The following is a 23,202-nucleotide window of genomic DNA, read 5'->3' as shown; positions in this document are numbered from 1 at the left end:
TTTTAGCCCTCAAAATTGCCTGGCAGTCTACTGAAAAGTATGATGTTATTTGTAATTCCTTCCTCCTAACATCTATTGTCTACCTCTTGCAACTAGCAATCACCCACGCCTGCAAAGACGTCAGCGGTTGCCAATCGGTGTCTAAATTCAGGCGTTACCCAGGTTCTAAACTGGTCTCTGAGACAAACTTTAGGGCTAAAAAAAATCCCATGGGTGTGTACGCACAAATTTGCCCATAGTTGATACTTAAGGCAGTTCCGCTCCGCGTGTACCAGAGCCGCTGTCAACAACCCCGGCTTCCAACCCCAACACTTCACGGCTAAGAGCCTCCACCGAAAACTAGCCCGTCAGGCTAGCCTCTCGGATAAGGACCCTATTCTCACTGGTCCCACCCCCGAGGAACTCCAGCTCAGTGTGGTTGAGGAGGACGGAGAATCAGAGGGCGAAGATTTTCTGGTGTCGGAGCCAGCATCCCCTCGTTTCTCGGTTTATTTAGGGTGCTCGGAAACTGTTACCCAGCTCTAAGCCTATGTCACCCTCCCGGGATTTGACAGTAGTTCTGGAGGCTGACAGCTTTTCACGCCGCCTCCTCACAGCTCTGCACAGCAGCAGCGGCTGCATATGTTGTGCCCAATTCGTGCTTTACACACTTACATGGAGAGAACAAGGGCCTTCAGGAAAGGGGATCAGCTGTTTGTGTCCTGGGGTAAGCCCCACAGAGGCAAGCCCATCGCCAAACAAAGACTTTCTCACTGGATAGCGGATGCTATCATGCTGGTTTACTCCAGCTCAGGCCTTCAGGTTCCAGCTGGGTTGCGGGCACACTCTACTAGGGGTCTTGTGACCTCTTTGGCCCTGTTTAGGGGGGTCTCTATCCAGGACATCTGTGCTGCAGCTAGCTGGTCATCGCCCCTCCCATTTGCAAGGTTTTATAAGTTGGATGTTACATGGTCAAGCCTTGCTCATGCTGTCCTGAGCGTGGGTTCCTCAGTGGACCTGCCTCATCCACACACTTCTTCGTGAGGGGGGTGGCTGGTGGTCAAATCGAGTCAAGTCAAGTCAAGTTTATTTATATAGCACATTTAAAACAACCACAGTTGAACCAAAGTGCTGCACAAGCTTAAAATACAAGAAAAATAAGTGACACATATGAATATAAAATATATGTAAATAAGACATAATGAAATAAAGAATATAAAATGTAAACAATAAAACATAAGAGTAAAAGTATATTTGCACAATAAAATCATGGTCAGTGATTGAGATAAGCTTGTCTGGCAATACGGGAGTCTCCATATCCCACAGTGAGACATCGAAATGAAGAGAACTTTAGGTTACTTCCGTAACCCCGGTTCTCTGAGTAGCATGCGTGAGACGTCTCACCAGACCGCTCTTCTTGCTGCTGGGGTGAAGCGAGAAGAGGTGTGCTTGTTTTGAATGACGAGTGATGCTGCATCAGTCATATATAAGGCGCAGGGCACTGAAGCAGACGTCATGACTGGCAGCCAATCGGCTGACGTAGTGGTACAAGTGCTTCTGTGAATATGTGAGGGGGCGTATTCCCATAGTTAGACATCTCACTCATGCTACTCGGAGAACCGGGATTACGGAAGTAACCTAAAGTTTTCCCGCGCACTTCTCACTGATACAACCTAACTGATAGTGGGTCAGATAAAAATCAATGTTTTTAACCTCGACTTGGCTTGAGAAAAACTGATCTTAAATCTGTGCAGTGTAAGCCTCCTGCTCTCTATGCCCACCCACCTTGACCATTAGCATTACTGCTTAATTGTTCACCAGTCACCACTTGTCCAGCCATCTCACCAATAAAACTTGTGACTTAATTTTCTTGGAAAAAACTTTTATTTCATTCTGATTGGATAATTATCAAGACCAAGAGAATGGGTCAAGTTTTGTGTCATTTCTGTGGATCTCGACATAACAAATAAATGTATACTTTTTTTCTCCCATCGCAGAGGGTGCTTTTGTGCTCAGGAGCCCCTGAGCATGTGCCCACGTTGCCCAAATGGTAGAGCCGGTGTAGACTATACCAAACCTAACGGTGACGTCATGTATCTAAATTAAGCCCACAAACAGATATAGAAAAGACATATAAGTTTTCAGTTATGAGCCTTTAACACTGTTGGGGGGGAAAATCAAAATATCACAGTGCATATAATGCTGTTTATTCATATGAAATAATTCTGGTGTAGAACATTCACAGTCCACTAGATCAATAACAGATATGCTATGTTGATTTATCAAATAATAGTCCCTAAAATAGTTTTTGGGTGGTAGTTATGTATTCCTGTAACATAATTTTGTTAACTTACAGGCAATTTCAAAACAAGCCCACAAAAAAAAATGCCTAGAGATTTTGTAGAAAACCAGCCCAAGAATTGTGCATGACTTCATCCAAAAGACATCTTTTGATGATATTAACCATGAATGACATTCAAAGCTCTTGGGATACTATAAAATTCCTTTAAATGGATCTGTGAATGAGATTACTTCTATTATGAAGGGAGAAGAGCTTTTTACTAATGGTAAAGTGGAAGGTAGGATGACGAGGAATTGTCACTGTCTCATCACGTGTCTCCTCTGAAACCAAGGAAGAAGGGGAGAAGGAGCCTCTCACTGGTAAGAGGGAGGAAGGAAGGAAGGAAGGAAGGAAGGAATGCTCAAGGAAGGCTCAAATCAGAAATACATTAGTGGAAACCTATAGACAATAATGTGTAGCTTGCAAAGGGGCATGATGATATAATGTGCCTGCAGGCCACAAAGATGGACTGATATACACTGATTAGCCAAAACATTACAACCACCTGATGCCACTGCCATCAGAGAATACCGTTGACATGAAGGGGTGTACCTAGTCTGCAAAAGGTAGGTGTTTAGGTAGGTGGTACATGTCAAAGTAACATCCACATGAATGCCAGGACCCAAAGTTTCCCAGCAGAACATAACCCAGAGCATCACACTGCCTCCGCAGGCTTGCCTTCTTCCCATAGTGCATTCTGGTGCAATCTCTTCCCCTGGTAAACGACACAAATGCACCCAGTCATCCACATGATGTTAAAGAAAACATGGTTCATCAGACCAGGCCACCTTTTTCAACTGGTCCTTGGTCCAGTTCTGATGCTCACGTGCCCATTGTAGGTGCTTTTGGGGGTAGACAGGGGTCATCATGGGCACTCTGAACGGTCTGCGGCTATGCAGCCCTATATCCAGCAAGTTGTGATGCACTGTGTGTTTTGACACCTTTCTATCATAGCCAGCATTAACTTTTTCAGCAATTTGAGTTACAGTAGCTCTTCTGTGGGATTAGACCAGATGTGCTAAACTTCATGTCCCATGTGTATCAGTGAGCCTTGGGCACCCATGACCCTGTTGCTGGTTCACCTGTTGTCCTTCCTTGAACCACTTTTGGTAGATACTGACCACTGCATACTGGGAACACTCCACAAGACCTGTCATTTTGGAGATGCTCTGACCCAGTCATCTATCCATCATCCATCACAATTTGGCCCTTGTCAAAGTCGCTCAGATCCTTAACGCTTGCCTATTTTTCCTGCCTCCAACACATCAACTTCAAGAACTGATTGTTCACTGGCTGCCTAATATATCCCACCCCTTGACAGGTTCTTTAGCTAAGAGTTTCATCTTTTTAGTTTTGATGAATAGGGACCCATCAAAAGCAAACATTTTACAAATTGGCTTTGATACATTATCCAAACAATGTCTGTTTTATGTTACTACATTACATTACATTACATTACAGTCATCTAGCCGATGCCTTTATCCAAAGCGACTTACAATAAGTGCATTTAACGTAGGAAATCAGGAGAACAACTAGTCATCAGAGGTCATAAGTGCATCTAAACAAGCATCTAAGTGCAAAACCAGTGCTAAAGTAAAAGTGCAAGAAAGAGATTTTGATTTTATTTTTTAAATGAGTGAATACAATAAGTGCTAAGAACAAGTAACAGGGTAGTAGTTCTTAAAAAGGTGAGTTTTCAACCTGCGCCGAAAGATGGGCAGCGACTCCGCTGTCCTGACATCAGTGGGGAGTTCATTCCAGCACTGTGGGGCCAGGACAGAAAAGAGTCGTGACCGGGTCGATCGGCAGCAAGGGCCTCTCAGCGACAGGGCAACCAGGCGTCCTGAGGCAGCAGAGCGAAGTGGTCTGGCGGGGGTGTAGAAGTTGTAGTCTGCAGCCCTCCCCGGCTAGGCAGAGGGGGTAGAGCAGCGACCGGGACAGCTCGGAAGAGTAGGGTAATTGGCCGGATATAATCGGGGAGAAAAAGGTAGTGGGGGGGGGGGGGGGGTATTCAACCATGCCTTTGATGCAAATGCTTTTTGAATGATGGAAAGGGAGTACTTGTTCTTTTCTAATACTGATATCTGAGTTTTTTGAAGAAAAGTACTTCATCTCATCGCTCTAAAAAGCAGTCGTATGCTAATTACAGTAACATTTCTTATATCTTGAAATTCATTGATAATACTGGCCCTGTGGATGGGGGCATGGGTGGGATGCTGGATGCCATCTCAGTGTTCATGGACTTGCGCCCATGCCTGTCACCATTGAGTTCGTACAATATATTATACTATACATTATATAATAAATAAAATACTATATACTGGTCCTGTGATGGTCTGGTGGCCTGTCCAGGATGTCTCCTGCCTTCTGGGATAGGCTCCAGCATCCCGTGACCCTGAGAGCAGGATAAGCGGTTTGGATAATGGATGGATGGAATAGAAACATGCAGCAATCAGTAAAGCAAAAGCACCTGAGACGTGCAAGTTGGAAAAAAAACAAAAAAACATCTGAGCTACTGGAAAGCATATTAAGGGGATTTTGGTTAAAAAAAATAAACAACATTGATTTCACTCATCTTATTCAATATTTATATATCACTTGGAATCGTTTAGACTCTCTGCTGGCGAATTGATATTTGTTGTTTGTTCTGTCTTATTTGTCAGCCTCAAAGGACATCTCAGTGCCCCAGAGAGGAAAATCCTGCAATGTCGAAATGCCCACTGTAGAAGGGCACTGAACCAGGCCCTCATTTAAGCATACCCAACACCTTTATCTGTGCCGGTAGACCTTCAAATCCTGCAGTCCTGCTCGTGTCAGTGAAGATTTAAGACCCGTCAAAAAGAACACAATTCCTGTGCAGCTCTTTTTGTGGATTGTTTCAGTTCGCGTCCTCACTACTCCTGCTGCTATCACATGTTTTGTAGCAGACTTCCTGAAAACTGACAAACTTAAGGATGATCCACCATGTGAGATTAGAGGCATTATGGGAGATATCTAAATTTAACATTTCTGGCTTAATCAGGTCATGGGATCTATAGTTGAATGACAGTCAGCTGGTTGATTTTAGTTATAAAAGAAATACTGGCTGCTTTAAAATAGGAACTCATCCACATAATAGAGGAAAAAAGATATCTCGATAAATTGGTTAACTGCAAAAAGGCTGTTTTCTGACCAGAAGGTTTTCCTAATGTTGAAACATAAATTCAAATGGGCCTGGGTTTATGGCATTTTTGTCCCTTATCACACTTAAGTGGCAGTTAGAGCGATATATATTACTCTGGGGGATCATTTTCAATTTTAGGACATGAAATAGTAAAAAAAGACTGACACTGATACTGGTGGCAAACTATTCATTAGCGAAACATGCTAAATCTCTAACCAGAGGGAGACATTTCTTAACTTTTTGGGGTGACTGAATAATTTTTTGACTCACTTTTTCCCACCCCAGATTTTAACAAGCTCTTGCTGGTAGGTATGTCACACCAACACAGTTTCTGAATTACAGGGGTTTACTCATCATGCCCACAGCTTTGCAAGACAAATATGTCACCCCGCTCATGAAAGCATCACAATTGGAAATAAGCATCCATGGCATCACCCGAATTGCTTTTATGAAAAACGTTATGCATCTCTAACTTGGGAAAGGACTCGGCCTTGTCTTTCCTCTCTAGTTAAGGATTACAACTTTGCCGTTAGCGTGAATTAACGACATCAGTAATGAAACTCTGGGCTAAAACAATGAATTGATGAGCCATAGTAACTTGTCCCTTACATCTACAGCAGTGGTACTCAGACTGGGCCAACTCAGGAGTCACAGTGACAAAACATATTTTTTGAAAGAGTCATATTACAAAAACACCGCATTCCTTAACCAAATCAACACTAGGCTGTTATTAAATAGGCCATTTACAAGATATGAAAACGTGTGACCATGTAGTGCATGCTGTACCAGTAGGCTACAGAAATTCATTACCATTACCATGGCAACCTTAACTATTGATACATATGGCAAAATTGCAAGGAGTGTATAATTATTGTCATGAATAGTTTTCACTGGCAATTCAAATGCCTCAGTTTTCCCTGTAGCCTTGGCTACAGACAGCCCATCAGCACAAAGTCCACTGATGTAGTAAAGCCCCAAAAAATGATAGTAGAGTCCATAACCAGTAGGCTACGTACAGAGCCTGATCACCACAACGTCCATAACTGCAGCTTTATATTCTCTCTCCCCCAGGAGGGAAAGACAAAGAGAGGACACACACACACACACACACACACACACACACACACACACACACACACACACACACACACACACACACACACACACACACACACACACACACACACACACACACAGTTCTGCAGGTGGGAGAACACGAGAGTGACAGAGTGAGGGGAGTGAGAGACACACAGAAAGGGAGAGAAGGGGTGGGAGAGACAGAGAGACTCATACAGAGCACTTGAGTTTTACTGAGAAGTATAGTCGTTGATAAAAGGTTGGCGGGAGATAAGCACTGGACTTACCCCATTCAGTGCCATTTGTGACACTCCTGCAACACAATCCCTCTGTGCTACCTGGAAACGGTGATGATGTCAGGTGTTTTCACAAAGCAGACCAATGCAACTCATCTTTGAATGTCCTGTAGCCTGCTCTTCTTCATACTTACATTTTTATAATGTATTTTTACCATTTTAGCTCCATGTTAGCTTTCCACTGATTCAGGTGCAGTGACCGTGGATCGATTGGTAGTTTGTAGAAGGGAGGGGGCGACAGATTTTCATAGGCCTGTGGTTGTAATAAATGGGAAATTAAATTTCAATGGCTTATCGCTATTAGAACATATTGTAACGATCACGCATGAATAGGCTCGGCAGCCCTTACCTAAACGGCCAGACATTTCAGGTTAGCGATGTCTCCCGCGATGCGGGAACATCGGGTTCGGGTCCCGGCTGCGGCACCTCCTGTGGTTGCGCCCCCCCGTTGAGCTCCTTATAATATTCTTGGACAAAATCTTTTGAGATACCTGTTTGAAAATATTTTCAAAACGTAAAACCAATGAGTCGATCGCATTTCGCATGCCAGCAAAGCTTTCCCTGCTGATCTCAGCACAGGAGGAGAGCTGGAGGAACACTGGACGAACCAAAAATAATTCGCCTTATCCAACTCGCTGCCACGCAGAAGTGCCATAGTCTCCAACGTTAAAACCCCGCTATAATCAGACGCTGCTGGAAATCATCTCAGTAGCTACAATAAAACATTTCCCATGACGAAGCTATGTTTTCTTACCGTTATTTTATGAATGAAAGTCAATCAGCAGAGCAGCCATTCACATCGATTCATTTTATATCACGAAAACCACGACGGTTAAACACGTTTGATGTTTTTCAATAAGGGCTTTGAAACTATAATAGCCTGATCTCTTACATTTCATGTCAGCCTTCGTTGCTTTGGTGCGAGGGTCCACCTCGGAGGCTGCACATCCACAGACTGACAGGCAAAACGTTTTAATTAGGGAATTTAAAAATTTTTTTTTTTTTTTAGCTTGAGTGCTGTATTAACAACTTTTCTTTTTTCTTCTTCATATTTCCTGTTCAATCGACTTGGGCACTGCGTACAAGTCTTATAAAGGCAGCACTGGTTTTTCTGTGTGCGTGTATTTCCCTTCTCCCGTTAAGCGAAAAAAAAAGGGTTCGTCGCCAAGTGTGAACACAGGAGAAGGGGTACGCCTGGCGGAGATCCTCAAGTTTGTTCTCATGATTTTTTTCTTCATTCTATATGTAACCCGCACTTTGCGTTCGGCCGTCGTCTGCCTACACGCCCTGGGACTCTGCGTTGTGTTAGTTGTAGTATGATGTTTGCGTGGAAAAGGAAAGAGGCGGAGGCTTGGGATCGTGGCTGAGACCTGGACACTTTACTGGCACTCGCTTACACTTCACCTCTCATCAATCTGCTGGCCGCTGGCCTCATCATACTCACAGCTTCCGGCAGAAGAAACAAAAAAAAACATGTCTCTTTCTCAATAAAATTAAAATAAAAAGTGCAAATGTGCAAATAAACACATCTCATATCAAATGCTACCTTACGGCAAAACCAAAGCAAATGTCATCCATTATAAATTAAATAAGGCACTTATTACCCATAAAATTAAACAAAAAACCATGGATAATCTGCTTTAATAATACTGCATCCTGCGTTATATGCCATGCTAATGCTCAACAGGCTAGCCAACACTTTTTGTCACATTTCTCTTGCCAAATACAATGTTCGACATCAAACTTTAACTAGGTTATAAGCAAACTTGTCTATTAACACCACAGAATAAACAGTTAGACAATATGTGCGATATAAATCAATATTTTTATGATAATGCAGACCGCCAGTAACACTGCTCACCTTCCGGCAGAAGAAACAAAAAAAACATGTGATCAACGTAGCCTTTTGCCCGGGACAAGACTTAGGGGTACGGTGTTGCAAAAGGGACAAACATCGCCATTTGCGGCATTCCCAGGGGAACATACAGCGTACCAGTGCCACCCTGTGGCGGATTTACATTACTACCTTACATATACATTTTGTAGTGCCATCTACTGGTCGTGCTTTGCACTTGTCACCTGTGAGCTCATTGGCTCTCTGTTGCAGGTGTTTGTATCTTGTATCGACAAGGGGGAACTGTGCTGAGGGCTACACCCTGAAGAAGGCTGTTTGTGCCGCTATATGTGGGAAGTAGCCCAATTTTATTTTAACATGCACTAGTACTTCTTGTGTTTTTTTTCAAGAATTTCACCATGAAATAGTCATCTGAATAACGTCTTTTAAACTTTTTGCCAGAAGAGTGCCTTGGACATGTCTTCTTAAAAAAAAAATCCTCTTGGAAGGCTATCATAGGCGACAGGCATGGGCATAAGTCCATGAATACTGGGATGGCACCCAGCGCTTTACCTGTGTCCCTGTCCATAGGGTAAGTGGTTGTGTCAGGAGGGGCATCTGATGTAAAATTCTACCACATCAGTATGCGGATTGACAAGACCATACCATATTGATCGAGGCCCGAGTTAACAACGGCCACCATTGGTGCTGTGCCCTCACATGGTACCGATGGAAACTATAATATCTGCTGTGGCGACCCCTGAGAAACAGGGAACAAGTCGAAAGAAGAAGATCCTCTTGGAAGGGTATCAGAAACTGAGCTCTCAGCAGCACAGTAAATAACAGTGATCTGTCATAAGAGGTCGGTAGCATGCTGTTATAACCCCTGTTGGACCCTGCATTGTGCATGTGTGCTGTTTGAATGACGTCAAACCCAGCTCTTCTTTGTTACGAGACCATTCATTCTGAAGGCACAGAACGGGAGAGTGTGTCCTCACATAGCAGGCCTGTTTGTTAACCACAAAGAAAGAAAAAACCCAAAAAAGAAACAAAATAGATAAATCAAACCCTCTTTTCCACGGGGATATGAGACAAAACAAATGGCCAACAGAGGTAAAAACAATATAATAATTATACATTCATAGATATAGCTTGACCTGCGCAATACACAGTTACAAAAAGCTATGCAGCACGGGGCCCGCGATGGTGTAGCGGTCTAAGCATCGGCTTTGTGTCGATGCAATTGCCCACTGGGGACCGGGGTTCGCGCCCCGGTCTCGTCAGATCCGACTATGGCCGGACTCGACGAAGTAGCAACGCTGTCTTCGGGAGGGGTGCGTGCGTGCGTGCGTGCGTGCGTGCGTGCGTGTGGGGAAAAAGCAGTGGTTCGGTCTGGATTCGCCTTGTCACGAAAGTGCCGAGGCATCTACTTCCAGACTGCCGGCCGGATGCAGTTGGCGGACGCATGCAGTACGTACGTACGTACGTGGGTGGGTGTGTGTTTGAATTAAAATAGCGATCGATTGGCCACTAAATTGGGAGAAAAATCAGACAAAAACGCTATGCAGCCCAACGAAATTGGGTGAGTATTAAGAAGGAAAAAAATGTTATCCGAAAGAAAAGAGCATGAAAAAATTTCGTTCCATAACACGGCCATTGATAAGAAAAACGCTGGCATAAATAGCATCTACAGCGACACAGGAACTAGACCAGATGCATCAGAACAACTACAAAAAAAAAAGGACTGAAAGCAATTTCTTCATTTGGTCCTGGGTACGCTGTGGCCTGCATTTGGTATATATATAAAGAGTTTCTCGCTGCAATAATAATTTCAGTCGATCAACACCCCGGAAGTTCTTTTTGATGGTTTCTAGGCTGTAGTGATATAACGCCATGTATATCCACTGGAACTACACTAGGTGTTATGTACTACCCGGACTGTTATTATGGTTACACCACTGCCATGTATGGTTATTACGTCTGCCTACTGAGCCGCGATTAAACCTGAGTTCTATAACCCGGTGTGGTCATTGATCCTCGACCAATACTACCCCAAGTATTACTTCATGGTGGCAGCGGTAAAGTACTCTCTATGAAGAATGAAGATAGACTGATAAAATTGTCCGTGGATAATTTCTGTCATCATTCAAGCAAGAGTGCGCCGGAGCTGAGCTAGCCGCAAAGCTAACTAGCTAGCTAGTAACAGGAGACGTCATGGCATCGCATCTACCGACGATGAATTGGTCCGACCCGGACCTGGGTGAGGCAATTTCACTGTATAGACAGAAAATGACTCTGTATTTAGAAGATGAAGAAATAAATGGCGCAGCTAAACAAGCTAGGAAAATATATCGTGGAATCGGAGATGAAGGATTAAAAAGACTGAACGCCAGTGGTCTCACCGATGATGAAAATAAAAAGCCTGCCAAACTATGGGACCTCTTTGAAAAACAGCTAAAGTTGAACGTAAATTTCAGAATCCATAGACTGCAACTGATGCAACACAGGCAGAAACCAGATGAGAATATTGATGATTTTGTGACCAGAGCCAGAACACTAGCACAGAAATGTCAGTTTTCAGACGAAGAGCTTAACGAGCGTATGATTGAGCTTATTATTGCGAGCACTCCCCATGATGCCCTGAGGAATGATCTATACAGCAAACCAAAAGGATATTCCTTAGCAGAGGTTCTGGCCGAGGGACGAAAATATGAAGCCCTGACAGCAGGCAATGAACAGTTAGACAAACTTAGCCTGTCACACAATGAGAGAATCCACGCTGTGGACAGGGATATGTCGTAACTGTGGGAGAAGCCACAAACCACGTCGATGTCCTGCATATGATGATGAATGCAATGCGTGTGGTGCAAAAGGTCACTGGGAGCGGTGCTGCAGGAAGGCCAAACGAGAGCGCCAGGAACACTCCAGCCAGAGCAGGAGCGGGGGAAGCAAGTCCCACACACCACAAGACAAACAGCACAAGCGCAAACCCTATATAGACAAAAAGCAACAGAGCAGGACTCGCATACATGCTGTAGAGAGTAGCAGGGAAACAGACAGTGAGAACGAAAGTACTTACCAGAAACAGTTCCACTCCATAACTATCAGTGAAAAGTGCATGCATAGCATAGACAGCAAGCCGGCCAGAGAGGAGGCGTACACAGTCCTGAAGGTGACACCACCTGACCTACCTGGTCGTGGATACACACTACATCTGAAGATAGACACAGGTGCATCAGGCAACACACTCCCATTGCGTACCTTCAAGCAGATGTACGGTGAAAATGCATGCAACCAGAAACGACTGAAAAAAACCAACAGGAGGCTATCTGCATACAGTGGTCACGCCATCCCCTGCCTAGGCACCATTGACATTCCATGCCAGTACAAAGAATCCAAATGGATCAATGCAAAGTTCTATGTTGTAGACGTACCAGGGCCAGCCATAGTTGGGCTGCCAACATGTGAACTGTTAAACCTAGTGACTGTCAATGTAGATGCAGTGACCGAGAAAGGACATGCAAACCAGAAAAAAGTCAACACAAGACAGACAAAACCCAAAATGACCATATCTAACAGTGCAGACCTAAAGAGAGCATACCCAGACCAGTTTGACAAAATTGGCAACTTCAGTGGAAAGGCCAAGCTCTTCCTGAAAAAGGATGCTGAACCATTCATAGACCCACCATGTAAGTGCAGCATTCACATCAAAGACAAACTGAAAGATGAACTGAATAACCTAGTCGAACAAGATGTGTTAAGAAAAGTAGAACAGCACACAGACTGGTGCTCGAGTCTGGCATACAGCACAAAGAAAGACGGTTCCCTTCGCATATGCTTAGACCCCCAAAAGCTTAATGCCAGCCTTAGGAGATGCCCACACGAGATTCCTACTGTGGAGGAACTGAACCCGAAGTTTGCAAATGCAAAACTATTCAGCAAACTTGACGCAAAAGCTGGATATTGGTCAATACACCTAGAGGAAGAGTCACAACTGCTAACCACATTCCGAACTCCATTTGGTAGATACTGCTGGAAACGTTTGCCATTTGGTCTCAGTGTCTCTCAAGATCTCTTCCAGGCAAAGATGGACCAAATCCTGGAGGGGCTCGATGGTGTCGTCAGCATAGCCGATGATATTGCAGTCTACGGAGCAAGCGAAGAGGAGCATGACAGGAACCTGACCAACCTGATGGAGAGAGCAGCCAAGACAGGTATTGTGTTCAACAGTGACAAGTGCACAATCAAACAGACAAGCATCTCATTCTTTGGCAACCTGTACACAGACAAAGGTATCAAACCTGACCCAGCCAAAATCAGGGACATCCAGAAAATGCCGACACCCCAGAACAAAGATGAACTGAGCAGATTCTTGGGGATGCTGACCTACCTGTCACCCTACATCCCAAAGGTCGCAGACAAAGCACACACACTGAGGGTGCTGCTGAAAAGTGACGTGCCTTGGACATGGGACACTGACCACCAAAAGAGCTTTGAGGACCTGAAATCAGTTATCAACGAACATGACTGCCTGAAGTACTATGATCCAAGCACACGTCTGACACTTGAGGTCGATGCATCACAGAAAAGACTGGGCGTGGCATTAGTGCAGAACAAAAGACCCATAGCTTTTGGCTCAAAGACACTGGACGACTACCAATCCAGGTACAGCAACATAGAGCGAAAAATGCTGGCCATAGTCTATGGAATGCAGCGCTACCATACCTACCTGTATGGGAAGTCATTCATTGTAGTTACAGACCACAAACCCCTCGTTACCATATGCACAAAGCCACTGCATGCTGCCCCGCCACGGCTTCAGCGAATGCTGATAAAAACACAAGGATACAACTACGAGGTCACGTATCGACCAGGAAACCAGATGGTCCTGGCAGACACACTCAGCCGACTACCCAACCCTGAGAACAACAGCAACATCGAGCTGGACGAGCGCATTGACGGAACAGAGGCAGAAGTCGAGGATCCAGAGATGCTCACTGTTGCAATGATAAACTTCTCTCCCGAGAAACAGGACGCACTCCGCACGGAAACCACCAGCGACCCCAGACTCAATGCACTGAAAGAGCTGATCCACCAGGGATGGCCAGACAACATCAAAGCTCTACCAAGACAACTACGTGAGTACTGGTCATTCAGAGATGAGCTCGCAGTTGAAGCAGGAGTCATATTCAAAGGCAGACAGGTGCTCATCCCAGACTCCATGACTGATTCTATACTCGAACAGCTGCATGTAGGACACCAGGGCATCGAAAAGACACGGCGACTGGCGAGAGAAAGTGTCTACTGGATCAGAATGAACGATGACATCGAAAGAGTCTGCAGGTCATGTAGCGTATGCGTGGAACATCAGGATGCAAATCCAAAGCAACCTCTCAACCCACACAACACACCGTCAAAACCATGGCAATCCCTAGCTTCTGATCTATTCGAGATCGATGGACATCAGTATTTACTGATTGTGGACAGATATTCTAAGTTCCCTCTAGTGGATGAAATGCCCATGCCTGTGTCCAGCCGGGCAGTTGCACAAAAAATGGAAATGTACATGTCTCTTTTTGGAAGGCCTGATGAGATACTTACAGATAATGGACCCCAGTACACAGGGCACGCGTTCCAGAAATTCACGGCTGACTGGGGAATCAGGCACGTGACAAGCTCACCCCACTATCCAAAAAGCAATGGATTCATTGAGAGGCATGTGCGACACATCAAATCCATTGTGAAGAAAACCATGAGACAAGGAGGTAACATACAAGTGGCCTTACTACAGGTCAGAGCAACACCCATCGACAGTAAACTACCATCACCAGCAGAACTGATCTTCGGAAGGCCGGTCACCACCCTGCTGCCGAGTCGAGGGGACCCAGGCAAGGAGGAAAACCGACTCCACCTGGAGCAGAGAACAGCAAACATGAAGGAACATCATGACCGCAGCAGCGGCAGAGAACTACCTCCACTCGGTCCCGGACAGCACGTATCTGTCCTAAACAAGGAAAAAGGGACTTGGTATCCAGCCACCGTCGTACAAAAGTGCGATGAGCCAAGGAGCTACACTGTGCAAACATCAAATGGGAACAAACTCAGACGTGGCAGGAGCCACCTGCGGGAAATTCACCACCCCCATGCACTGAGGAGCGCAAGAACCCGCTTCACAGAACCTCAACAGGACACTCATGCAGCTGGAACTTATTCCAGCCAAACCTGTGAAACACACAAGACAGTACGCACAAGATATGGAAGAGCTGTTTCCAAACCAGCTCACTACAAGGACTATGAGTAGAGACAATCACACACAAAAGGAGGGCTCTGAATATGTTTATTGTTTTTTGAGATGGACAATTCTGAGTGTGTTGTCTAAAAAAAAAAAGAGAAGACAACCTCTGTGTAATTGTAACCTGCACGACAGGGGAATGGGCCTATGCTTGCGCAGGGACAGTTTACAGTCTAATGTCTAAGTTCAGTGGAGATTGGTGTAGGTTTTTTTCTAGACCGGATTCTAGTACTCACCCCAAAGACAACACACACACTCGTGGGTATAGTTTACAATAAAAAAACCAATTTATTTCAACAGTTCAAAGTAAAGTTATTTCAATATCAATACTAAATTAGATGTGTTATATATATATATATATTACTCTATTATACTTTTTAAAAGTTCTTCCTAATATTCTATTTATTGTCTATATCTATCTATATTCTATTTTATACCCTTCTAATATATTACTTATGCAGCCATATTCTACACTAACAAATTAAAGAAAATAATCCAAAATAAAGTATGAGTGCACTCAAAGAAAATAATAAAGAAAAGAAAAGGGGGAATGATTCAGTCTTCCAATCTGTGCAAGGTGCAATGTCCAGATCCTACCACAATCACAGGGGCAAGTTAATGTAGAGGCGATGATGATGAATCCAAATCCAGGGCGATGATGGGGGCAATCCAAAGGGGGTATCCAAGGGTTCCAAAAGGGTGTCGCAAGGGGGGTTGTTCGGGGTACTAAAAAAACCAGTCAGGATTCCAGCAGCGTACAAAACACAAGAGAAAAGAGTCTTCCTTCTTCCTTCAACGGGAGATCATCTGTCAAGGAAGCTTCGTGGGAGGGATATTTTTTGTCGTAGTTCAAATGTCCTGTAGCTCAAATATCCGTAGTTCAAATATCAATAATTCAGGTATCCATAGTTAAAGTTGTCCATATTTCTAAATATCCGTATTTCTCTTCTCTATTGTCGACGGTTGTTTGCATGGTTTAAACTCTGTAGCTCGTGTGCCTCCTAGAGGCTACTCGTGGAACTTACATACGTCACAGGGTACATGTAATCATGTGGGTTACATAATGAAAAAATTGAAAACTAAACAGGGGGGATGTAGTGATATAACGCCATGTATATCCACTGGAACTACACTAGGTGTTATGTACTACCCGGACTGTTATTATGGTTACACCACTACCATGTATGGTTATTATGTCTGCCTACTGAGCCACGATTAAACCTGAGTTCTATAACCCGGTGTGGTCATTGATCCTCGACCAATACTACCCCAAGTATTACTTCATAGGCCTTCAACCTAATGGCTGTCTGGATTACTGTTATGTACATTATAAAAGTACTTTGCCATGTAATCCAAATCAGCTTTTCTGATAGCATACTAATGCTCAGAGACTCTGTCTTTCAGTCATCTCTTTGCCCGGCCAATGTGAAATCAATCACAGGTACAAGATAAACGGTACATAACAAACGTGGGGTTACAGTTGATAAATGTTTTGATGTCATACACCTTATAAGTCTTGAAGTCTCTGAATTTCTTCTATTCCTTTACATTAGCGCAATAGTTGCCAAAGCCATACTTGTAAGTACCCTTCAATGGTCGATGAAGCCAAGTTTTTTTTTGACAGAGAGATGGCTTGGGACTAACCTGTTCTGTAATATAAGTGTTGATTAGTTGGAGCTTCTCAATAATGAGGAGAACGGTTGTACCTTCAAACTCAACGTTTAATTTCTGTAACGCTGCGGTAAATTACAGGAGGTGTGGAAAAAGTGAACCTGTCTTGCAAATCTAGCAGTGCGTACGCACACACAAAACGTCAAGCTGCCGAACAAAAGCACAATGTCACTTCCGGGTTTTTTCTTCAAAATAAAGCATATGTCTAACTTAAACTGAGACTTTTCAGAATAGAATAAATCTGTGGCAATACCGAAATATTAGCATTACTGCAGCTCTTATGTCGCCCTCTGTCAACATCACAACTGCAACCATTGTAAACAAGCATTCCAACTGCAACAATGTATTTTCATGCCCCTTTTACTTAAACATGAATTAAAATATGTGTCTATTTATTCAAATAAACATTTCTCAACAATAGGGGCCCTCTTGAAACTGATTTTAGGAGGGGCAGGAAAAACTTCCCTAAGAATAGGGTCACTTAGTGAGATTCCAGTTTGAGTATATTATCCTTTTTATGGGATTTGCTAGAGAACTGTATCCTGTGACAAAGTAAACCTGCTTCAGTCCTGAGGATTTTCTTTTTCTCTTAAAAAAGTTCAGCTCTGGAGGTGGACTGGGCTTTTTTGTAAGCATCCTGGAATATTTTTTTGTTTTGTAGTCTATCTGTGCAAATTGGACTGACAAGAATGTAGCCCGCTTTAGGGAATGACAACTCTGGCATGGATCAAAGCTGCCTAGGTAAGGTAAATAGCTGTGAGCAGGGCTAGACAACACAACAGAAATTTGAGCTTGGACAAGATGAGAAATTTGAGCTGGACATGACAAGATAAACTTGAAAAACAGGACAAGAGTTTCCGGAATCCTAGGTTTGTTGTGTACCGTTTATCTTGTACCTGTGATTGATTTTACAAAGGCCAGACAAAGAGACGACTGAAAGACGGAGTCTCTGAGCATCAGTATGCTATCAGAAAAGCTGATTTGGATTACATGGCTAAGTACTTTTATAATGTATACATAACAGTAATCCAGACAGCCTTTAGGTTGAAGGCCTAGAAACCATCAAAAAGAACTTTCGGGGTGTTGATCAACTGAAACTATTATTGCATAGAGAAACTCTTTATATATACCAAATGCAGGCCACAGCATTCTCAGGACTAAATGGAGAAATTGATTTTAGTCCTTTTTGTAGTTGTTCTGACGCATGTGGTCTAGTGCCTGTGTTGCTGTATATGGATATATATATACACTACCGTTCAAAAGTTTGGCATCACATTGAAATGTCCATATTTTTGAAGGAAAAGCACTGTACTTTTCAATGAAGATAACTTTAAACTAGTCTTAACTTTAAAGAAATACACTCTATACATTGCTAATGTGGTAAATGACTATTCTAGCTGCAAATGTCTGGTTTTTGGTGCAATATCTACATAGGTGTATAGAGGCCCATTTCAAGCAACTATCACTCCAGTGTTCTAATGGTACAATGTGTTTGCTCATTGGCTCAGAAGGCTAATTGATGATTAGAAAACCCTTGTGCAATCATGTTCACACATCTGAAAACAGTTTAGCTCGTTACAGAAGCTACAAAACTGACCTTCCTTTGAGCAGATTGAGTTTCTGGAGCATCACATTTGTGGGGTCAATTAAACGCTCAAAATGGCCAGAAAAAGAGAACTTTCATCTGAAACTCGACAGTCTATTCTTGTTCTTAGAAATGAAGGCTATTCCATGCGAGATATTGCTAAGAAATTGAAGATTTCCTACACCGGTGTGTACTACTCCCTTCAGAGGACAGCACAAACAGGCTCTAACCAGAGTAGAAAAAGAAGTGGGAGGCCGCGTTGCACAACTGAGCAAGAAGATAAGTACATTAGAGTCTCTAGTTTGAGAAACAGACGCCTCACAGGTCCCCAACTGGCATCTTCATTAAATAGTACCCGCAAAACACCAGTGTCAACATCTACAGTGAAGAGGCGGCTGCGGGATTCTGGGCTTCAGGGCAGAGTGGCAAAGAAAAGCCATATCTGAGACTGACCAATAAAAGAAAAAGATTAAGATGGGCAAAAGAACACAGACATTGGACAGAGGAAGACTGGAAAAAAGTGTTGTGGACGGATGAATCCAAGTTTGAGGTGTTTGGATCACAAAGAAGAACGTTTGTGAGACGCAGAACAAATGAAAAGATGCTGGAAGAATGCCTGACGCCATCTGTTAAGCATGGTGGAGGTAATGTGATGGTCTGGGGTTGCTTTGGTGCTGGTAAGGTGGGAGATTTGTACAGGGTAAAAGGGATTCTGAATAAGGAAGGCTATCACTCCATTTTGCAACGCCATGCCATACCCAGTGGACAGCGCTTGATTGGAGCCAATTTCATCCTACAACAGGACAATGACCCTAAACACACCTCCAAATTGTGCAAGAACTATTTAGAGCAGAAGCAGGCAGCTGGTATTCTATCGGTAATGGAGTGGCCAGCGCAGTCACCAGATCTGAACCCCATTGAGCTGTTGTGGGAGCAGCTTGACCGTATGGTACGCAAGAAGTGCCCATCCAACCAATCCAACTTGTGGGAGCTGCTTCTGGAAGCGTGGGGTGCAATTTCTCCAGATTACCTCAACAAATTAACAGCTAGAATGCCAAAGGTCTGCAATGCTGTAATTGCTGCAAATGGAGGATTCTTTGACGAAAGCAAAGTTTGATGTAAAAAAAAATCTTATTTCAAATACAAATCATTATTTCTAACCTTGTCAATGTCTTGACTCTATTTTCTATTCATTTCACAACATATGGTGGTGAATAAGTGTGACTTTTCATGGAAAACACAAAATTGTTTGGGTGATCCCAAACTTTTGAACGGTAGTGTATAACTATAGTTATATATATATAGTTATAATATAGTTATATAGTTATATATAGTTTAATGTCTTGTTGACTATACATCAATTTTTGTCTTATTTTGGTCTCATTATTTTTTGTTTTTTTTCTTCCTTCTATACATTTTGTAGAGCCATTTAGTGGTCATACTTTGCATTTGTCACCTGTGACCTCATTGGCTCTCTCATCCAGGTGTGTGCAAATATCTTGTATATCTACTAAAGGGGAAACTGTGCTGAGGGCTACACCCTGAAGGTTGTTGGGTAGTAGCCCAACTTTATTTAAACATGCACTAGTACTGTTTATTTTTTTTAAGACTTTCACCATGAAATAGCCGGTGAATAAAGGCTTTTAAACTTTTTGCCAGAAGAGTGCTTTGGACCTTTCTTCCTTCTTTTTTGAACTTTTGTGTTCCCTACCAAACAGCACCTTCCTCACACTTGGTTGAACTGGCGAGCACTCCGGAGCTTTTCTTTCTGAGGATATCATTCTTCAATTGGATAAGGGCGTGTTTCCATTGAGCAATAAGATTCCTCTTATATCTACATTCCCATTTCATAAGTGAGACACTGGGCAACAGTTGTAAAGCTTTCAAGGAGCATCACATCGCTGGTTTTATCTTCATTTAAAAAAAGACATTTTGATGCTATCTTGGAAGGATATTTGTGTTATTTGTTTTGTAATAAATAATTGCATATCTTTATATTTTACCTTAATGCAGTAGATCCAACCCTGTTTGTACTATCACCCTAATTTCACTCATGGTTTGTCATTTCAATTTCACCTTAGTATGAGCCTGAAATTCTCCCATGTTACAACACATTTGATAATGGAAAACGAGCAAGAATGTATAAGTATCACGTATACAACAATCAGCTATATGCATGTGCATACATGTGGTATGCATGTGTGTGTGTGTGCATGCGTGTGTGTGTGTGTGTGTGTATGTGTGCACATGCAAAAGGAAAGCATGCCCAGACTAATTTCAATCCTCTTTATTAACGGGTGATTTTCCCAGTCTGTGGCTTAAGTTCAGAGTGCAGCCAAGTGAGGAGAGGCAGTGCTTCAGAGCGTGAGCAAGAAGAGGGAAAAGAACCAACATGGCACACAAACATAGCTGTAAGTTAATTTTCTTATGCCGACGCTTTATATTGCATTAGACTTGCTACATTTCAAAGATGGCTTTACGCTCCACCCACAAGGCAGCGCGAGTGTAAATGAATGGCAATAACAGCAGCAGTAACCGACAGATGAGACACTCCACTGAAGCTTAAGACTTTGCTTTTGCTTCCTTGTTTCACAGCTTCTTTTGATTTTCATCGAAGAACAAGGACCTTCTAATAGCGATGGTTTTACAAAAATCACTGTGATTCTTGTTACTCTGAAGAAAAACAAATTTGTCACGACGCAAATGATGAAATGTAACTGTTACTTTTCCCTTTGGCTGTCATACTTAGTGGCATGGTTATATATTGTTTTCTGTGAAGGTTTTGAAATATGTATAAGTCGTTGAGATAAGATGAGACCTGGCTTTTGTAAAAGGTGCAATAATTCATTATGCTGTATGTTTCATAAATGATTCATTATTTTGAACCCCTTGTGAAATCAAGAGGGATTTTCTAATTACAAAACCCGGCAGATTAGACCTAACCTCCAACCCCCACCCCCACCCCTTCTCATTTCTCTCACAAACACAGTTCAGTTTTCCATCAGGGGGTATGCACCTTCGGATCAAGATGTGGTCGTTTCTCTCTTTCGCAATGGGATTTTAGAGCACGTGTACCCGGCGTTCTTCAGGGCCATGAGTCATCCAGACCATATCGGTGTGGCCTTGAGCATTTCCATGGCTGGCTACGTGTTGGGGGGTAGCTCCTATTTCCAGGCTTTTCTCTTTGGAAGTGCTTGGGCTGGCTTCATCTATTACTGCTGCCATGAGATTTATGAAGGCTACATGATGACAAGGTTGAGCACAGACATGGCTGACATTCAGGCCAACTACCTCGATAACCCAGATAATGGTTTCTGGGTGGCGGAGACAGAGGTCAATGGCCAGTCAAAGGTGGTCGGGATGGTGGCAGTGACAGGTAAAAGGAGAGGGGAGGTTACAGGCAGCGGGAGGGATGACCAGAATGGAGGAGTGATGGTGGAGGAGAATGCTCACGGTGCTGGAGATGGCGGTTTTGGCGAGCTACACTTTGTGGTTGTGTCGTTTGTGTGCCGCCGTAAGGGCCTGGGCTCTCAGCTGTCCCAGAAGGCCCTGGATTTCTGCAAGGAGCGCGGCTACAATCGACTTGTCCTGGACACCAGCTCACCGCAGACGGCAGCCACATCCCTGTATAATAAATTAGGCTTTGTTCAAACCTCATCCCACAATAACACACACAGGAACCGCTGGTTCTCCAAGATGGCTAGAATCAATGTGATGCGGCTAGAGAAGTTTGTCTAAAGAAAATGGATGTTAGCTGTTTTGCAGCTGACACAACTTTGACTGCAAAGCCCAATGAGATTATGTGACATTTGATTCAAACCTATTTTCTCATTTTTTTGCAAAAACATTCCTTTGATAACGTATGTCTCGAGCCCACTAAAACAGTTAAAAAACAAAACAAAACACTGTGTCCCCATCACCAATGTTTATTCACAATGGAAGGTCTCTTCCTTGTTTTTACTCTTGTCTTGATGTATTGTGTGTATACACACACGTTACTGTTAACTGCAACAACAAAAAAGTACAGGTATAAAATATACTAAGAAAAATAAATCTCAACTGAAAATTTGCTTATGGTGCATTAAAAATAAACAATATCCACATTCAATAACCTATTGTCTTCCTTTCCACTAAAGAAAAATAAAAGGTATATTAAAAAAGAGATATGTAATCATTTGGAAATACCAAAACTTTCCTTAAGCCTCTTTGCAGGGGGAAGTTGAATTCTTCTTCCTTAGGGGAATTAATACCAGCTGACTTTTAAGACCTCAAAAACCTTTTGCTTAAAATACCAACGAAAAATGCAATAGTGTCAGGACATTGGGAGGTTTAAAATTCTTCAGAGCTAAAGGGACTGTGTGTGTGTGTTGTGTGTGTGTTGTGTGTCTGTGTGTGTCATGAGGGAGGATAAAGAGTTCAGTGTGCTGCAATACATTCAGGTCATCGTACATAATGCAAGACTGGGATTATCATCACCAAACAATATGGAATAGTCTGAAAAGCCTCTGTATTGTTGGTCCCCTGGTAATGCCGCCTATGTGAAGAGAGGAATGAAAAAGAAGGGAATAAAAAAAAGGCCACGGAAGTGATTCTTTTACACTACTGAAAGACATAATATTGGATCACTATTTAACATTCAGCGTTGAAAAACGTTTTTTTTCTTGCACTTGTAAACAAAAATAGGCTTTTAAGACAAGCCTATTTTTATAGTCTCACAGTATGACGTTGCCCACGGAAATTCTACACCGAAGAGGGTATAATGTAGATTTACAGATCTCCTAATCTGTGTTGTTCCAGAAAGCTCCCTGAAGGTGATTACAATTTCTGAAACATTATCAGCATTGCACAGTACCCTCTTATCATGAGAGTGCATCCGGTGAATAGGGAAAAAACTTTATGCATCCATTGTGGACGATGACAGGTGCGGCCTAAATGAGTTTCAAATTCAAGTGCGGCGTACGTGC

General features: G+C 43.0%; 1 protein-coding gene across 1 annotated transcript; it reads left to right on the top strand.

Annotated features, from left to right (window-relative positions):
- Positions 1 to 654: 654 nt before the first annotated feature.
- Positions 655 to 21,976, top strand: LOC130129404 (N-acetyltransferase family 8 member 3). Its single transcript, XM_056299006.1, has 3 exons — positions 655 to 835; positions 5,203 to 5,286; positions 21,228 to 21,976. Exons 1-3 carry the CDS (start codon positions 655 to 657, stop codon positions 21,974 to 21,976), a joined length of 1,014 nt encoding a protein of 337 aa, XP_056154981.1.
- Positions 21,977 to 23,202: the final 1,226 nt, after the last annotated feature.

The sequence above is a fragment of the Lampris incognitus genome, chromosome 2 (genome assembly GCF_029633865.1).
Source record: "Lampris incognitus isolate fLamInc1 chromosome 2, fLamInc1.hap2, whole genome shotgun sequence".
Lineage (NCBI taxonomy): Eukaryota > Metazoa > Chordata > Actinopteri > Lampriformes > Lampridae > Lampris > Lampris incognitus.
The sequence above is the reverse complement of the archived record's forward strand: the minus strand, read 5'-3'. Positions and strand labels throughout refer to the sequence as shown.

Coding starts and splice junctions, on each gene's coding strand:
- LOC130129404 (XM_056299006.1), top strand. CDS start 655: ATGGAGAGAACAAGGGCCTTCAGGAAAGGGGATCAGCTGTTTGTGTCC. Junction 836..5,202: donor GCGGGCACACTCTACTAGGG/GTCTTGTGACCT, acceptor GGATTGTTTCAG/TTCGCGTCCTCACTACTCCT. Junction 5,287..21,227: donor ACTTAAGGATGATCCACCAT/GTGAGATTAGAG, acceptor TCACAAACACAG/TTCAGTTTTCCATCAGGGGG.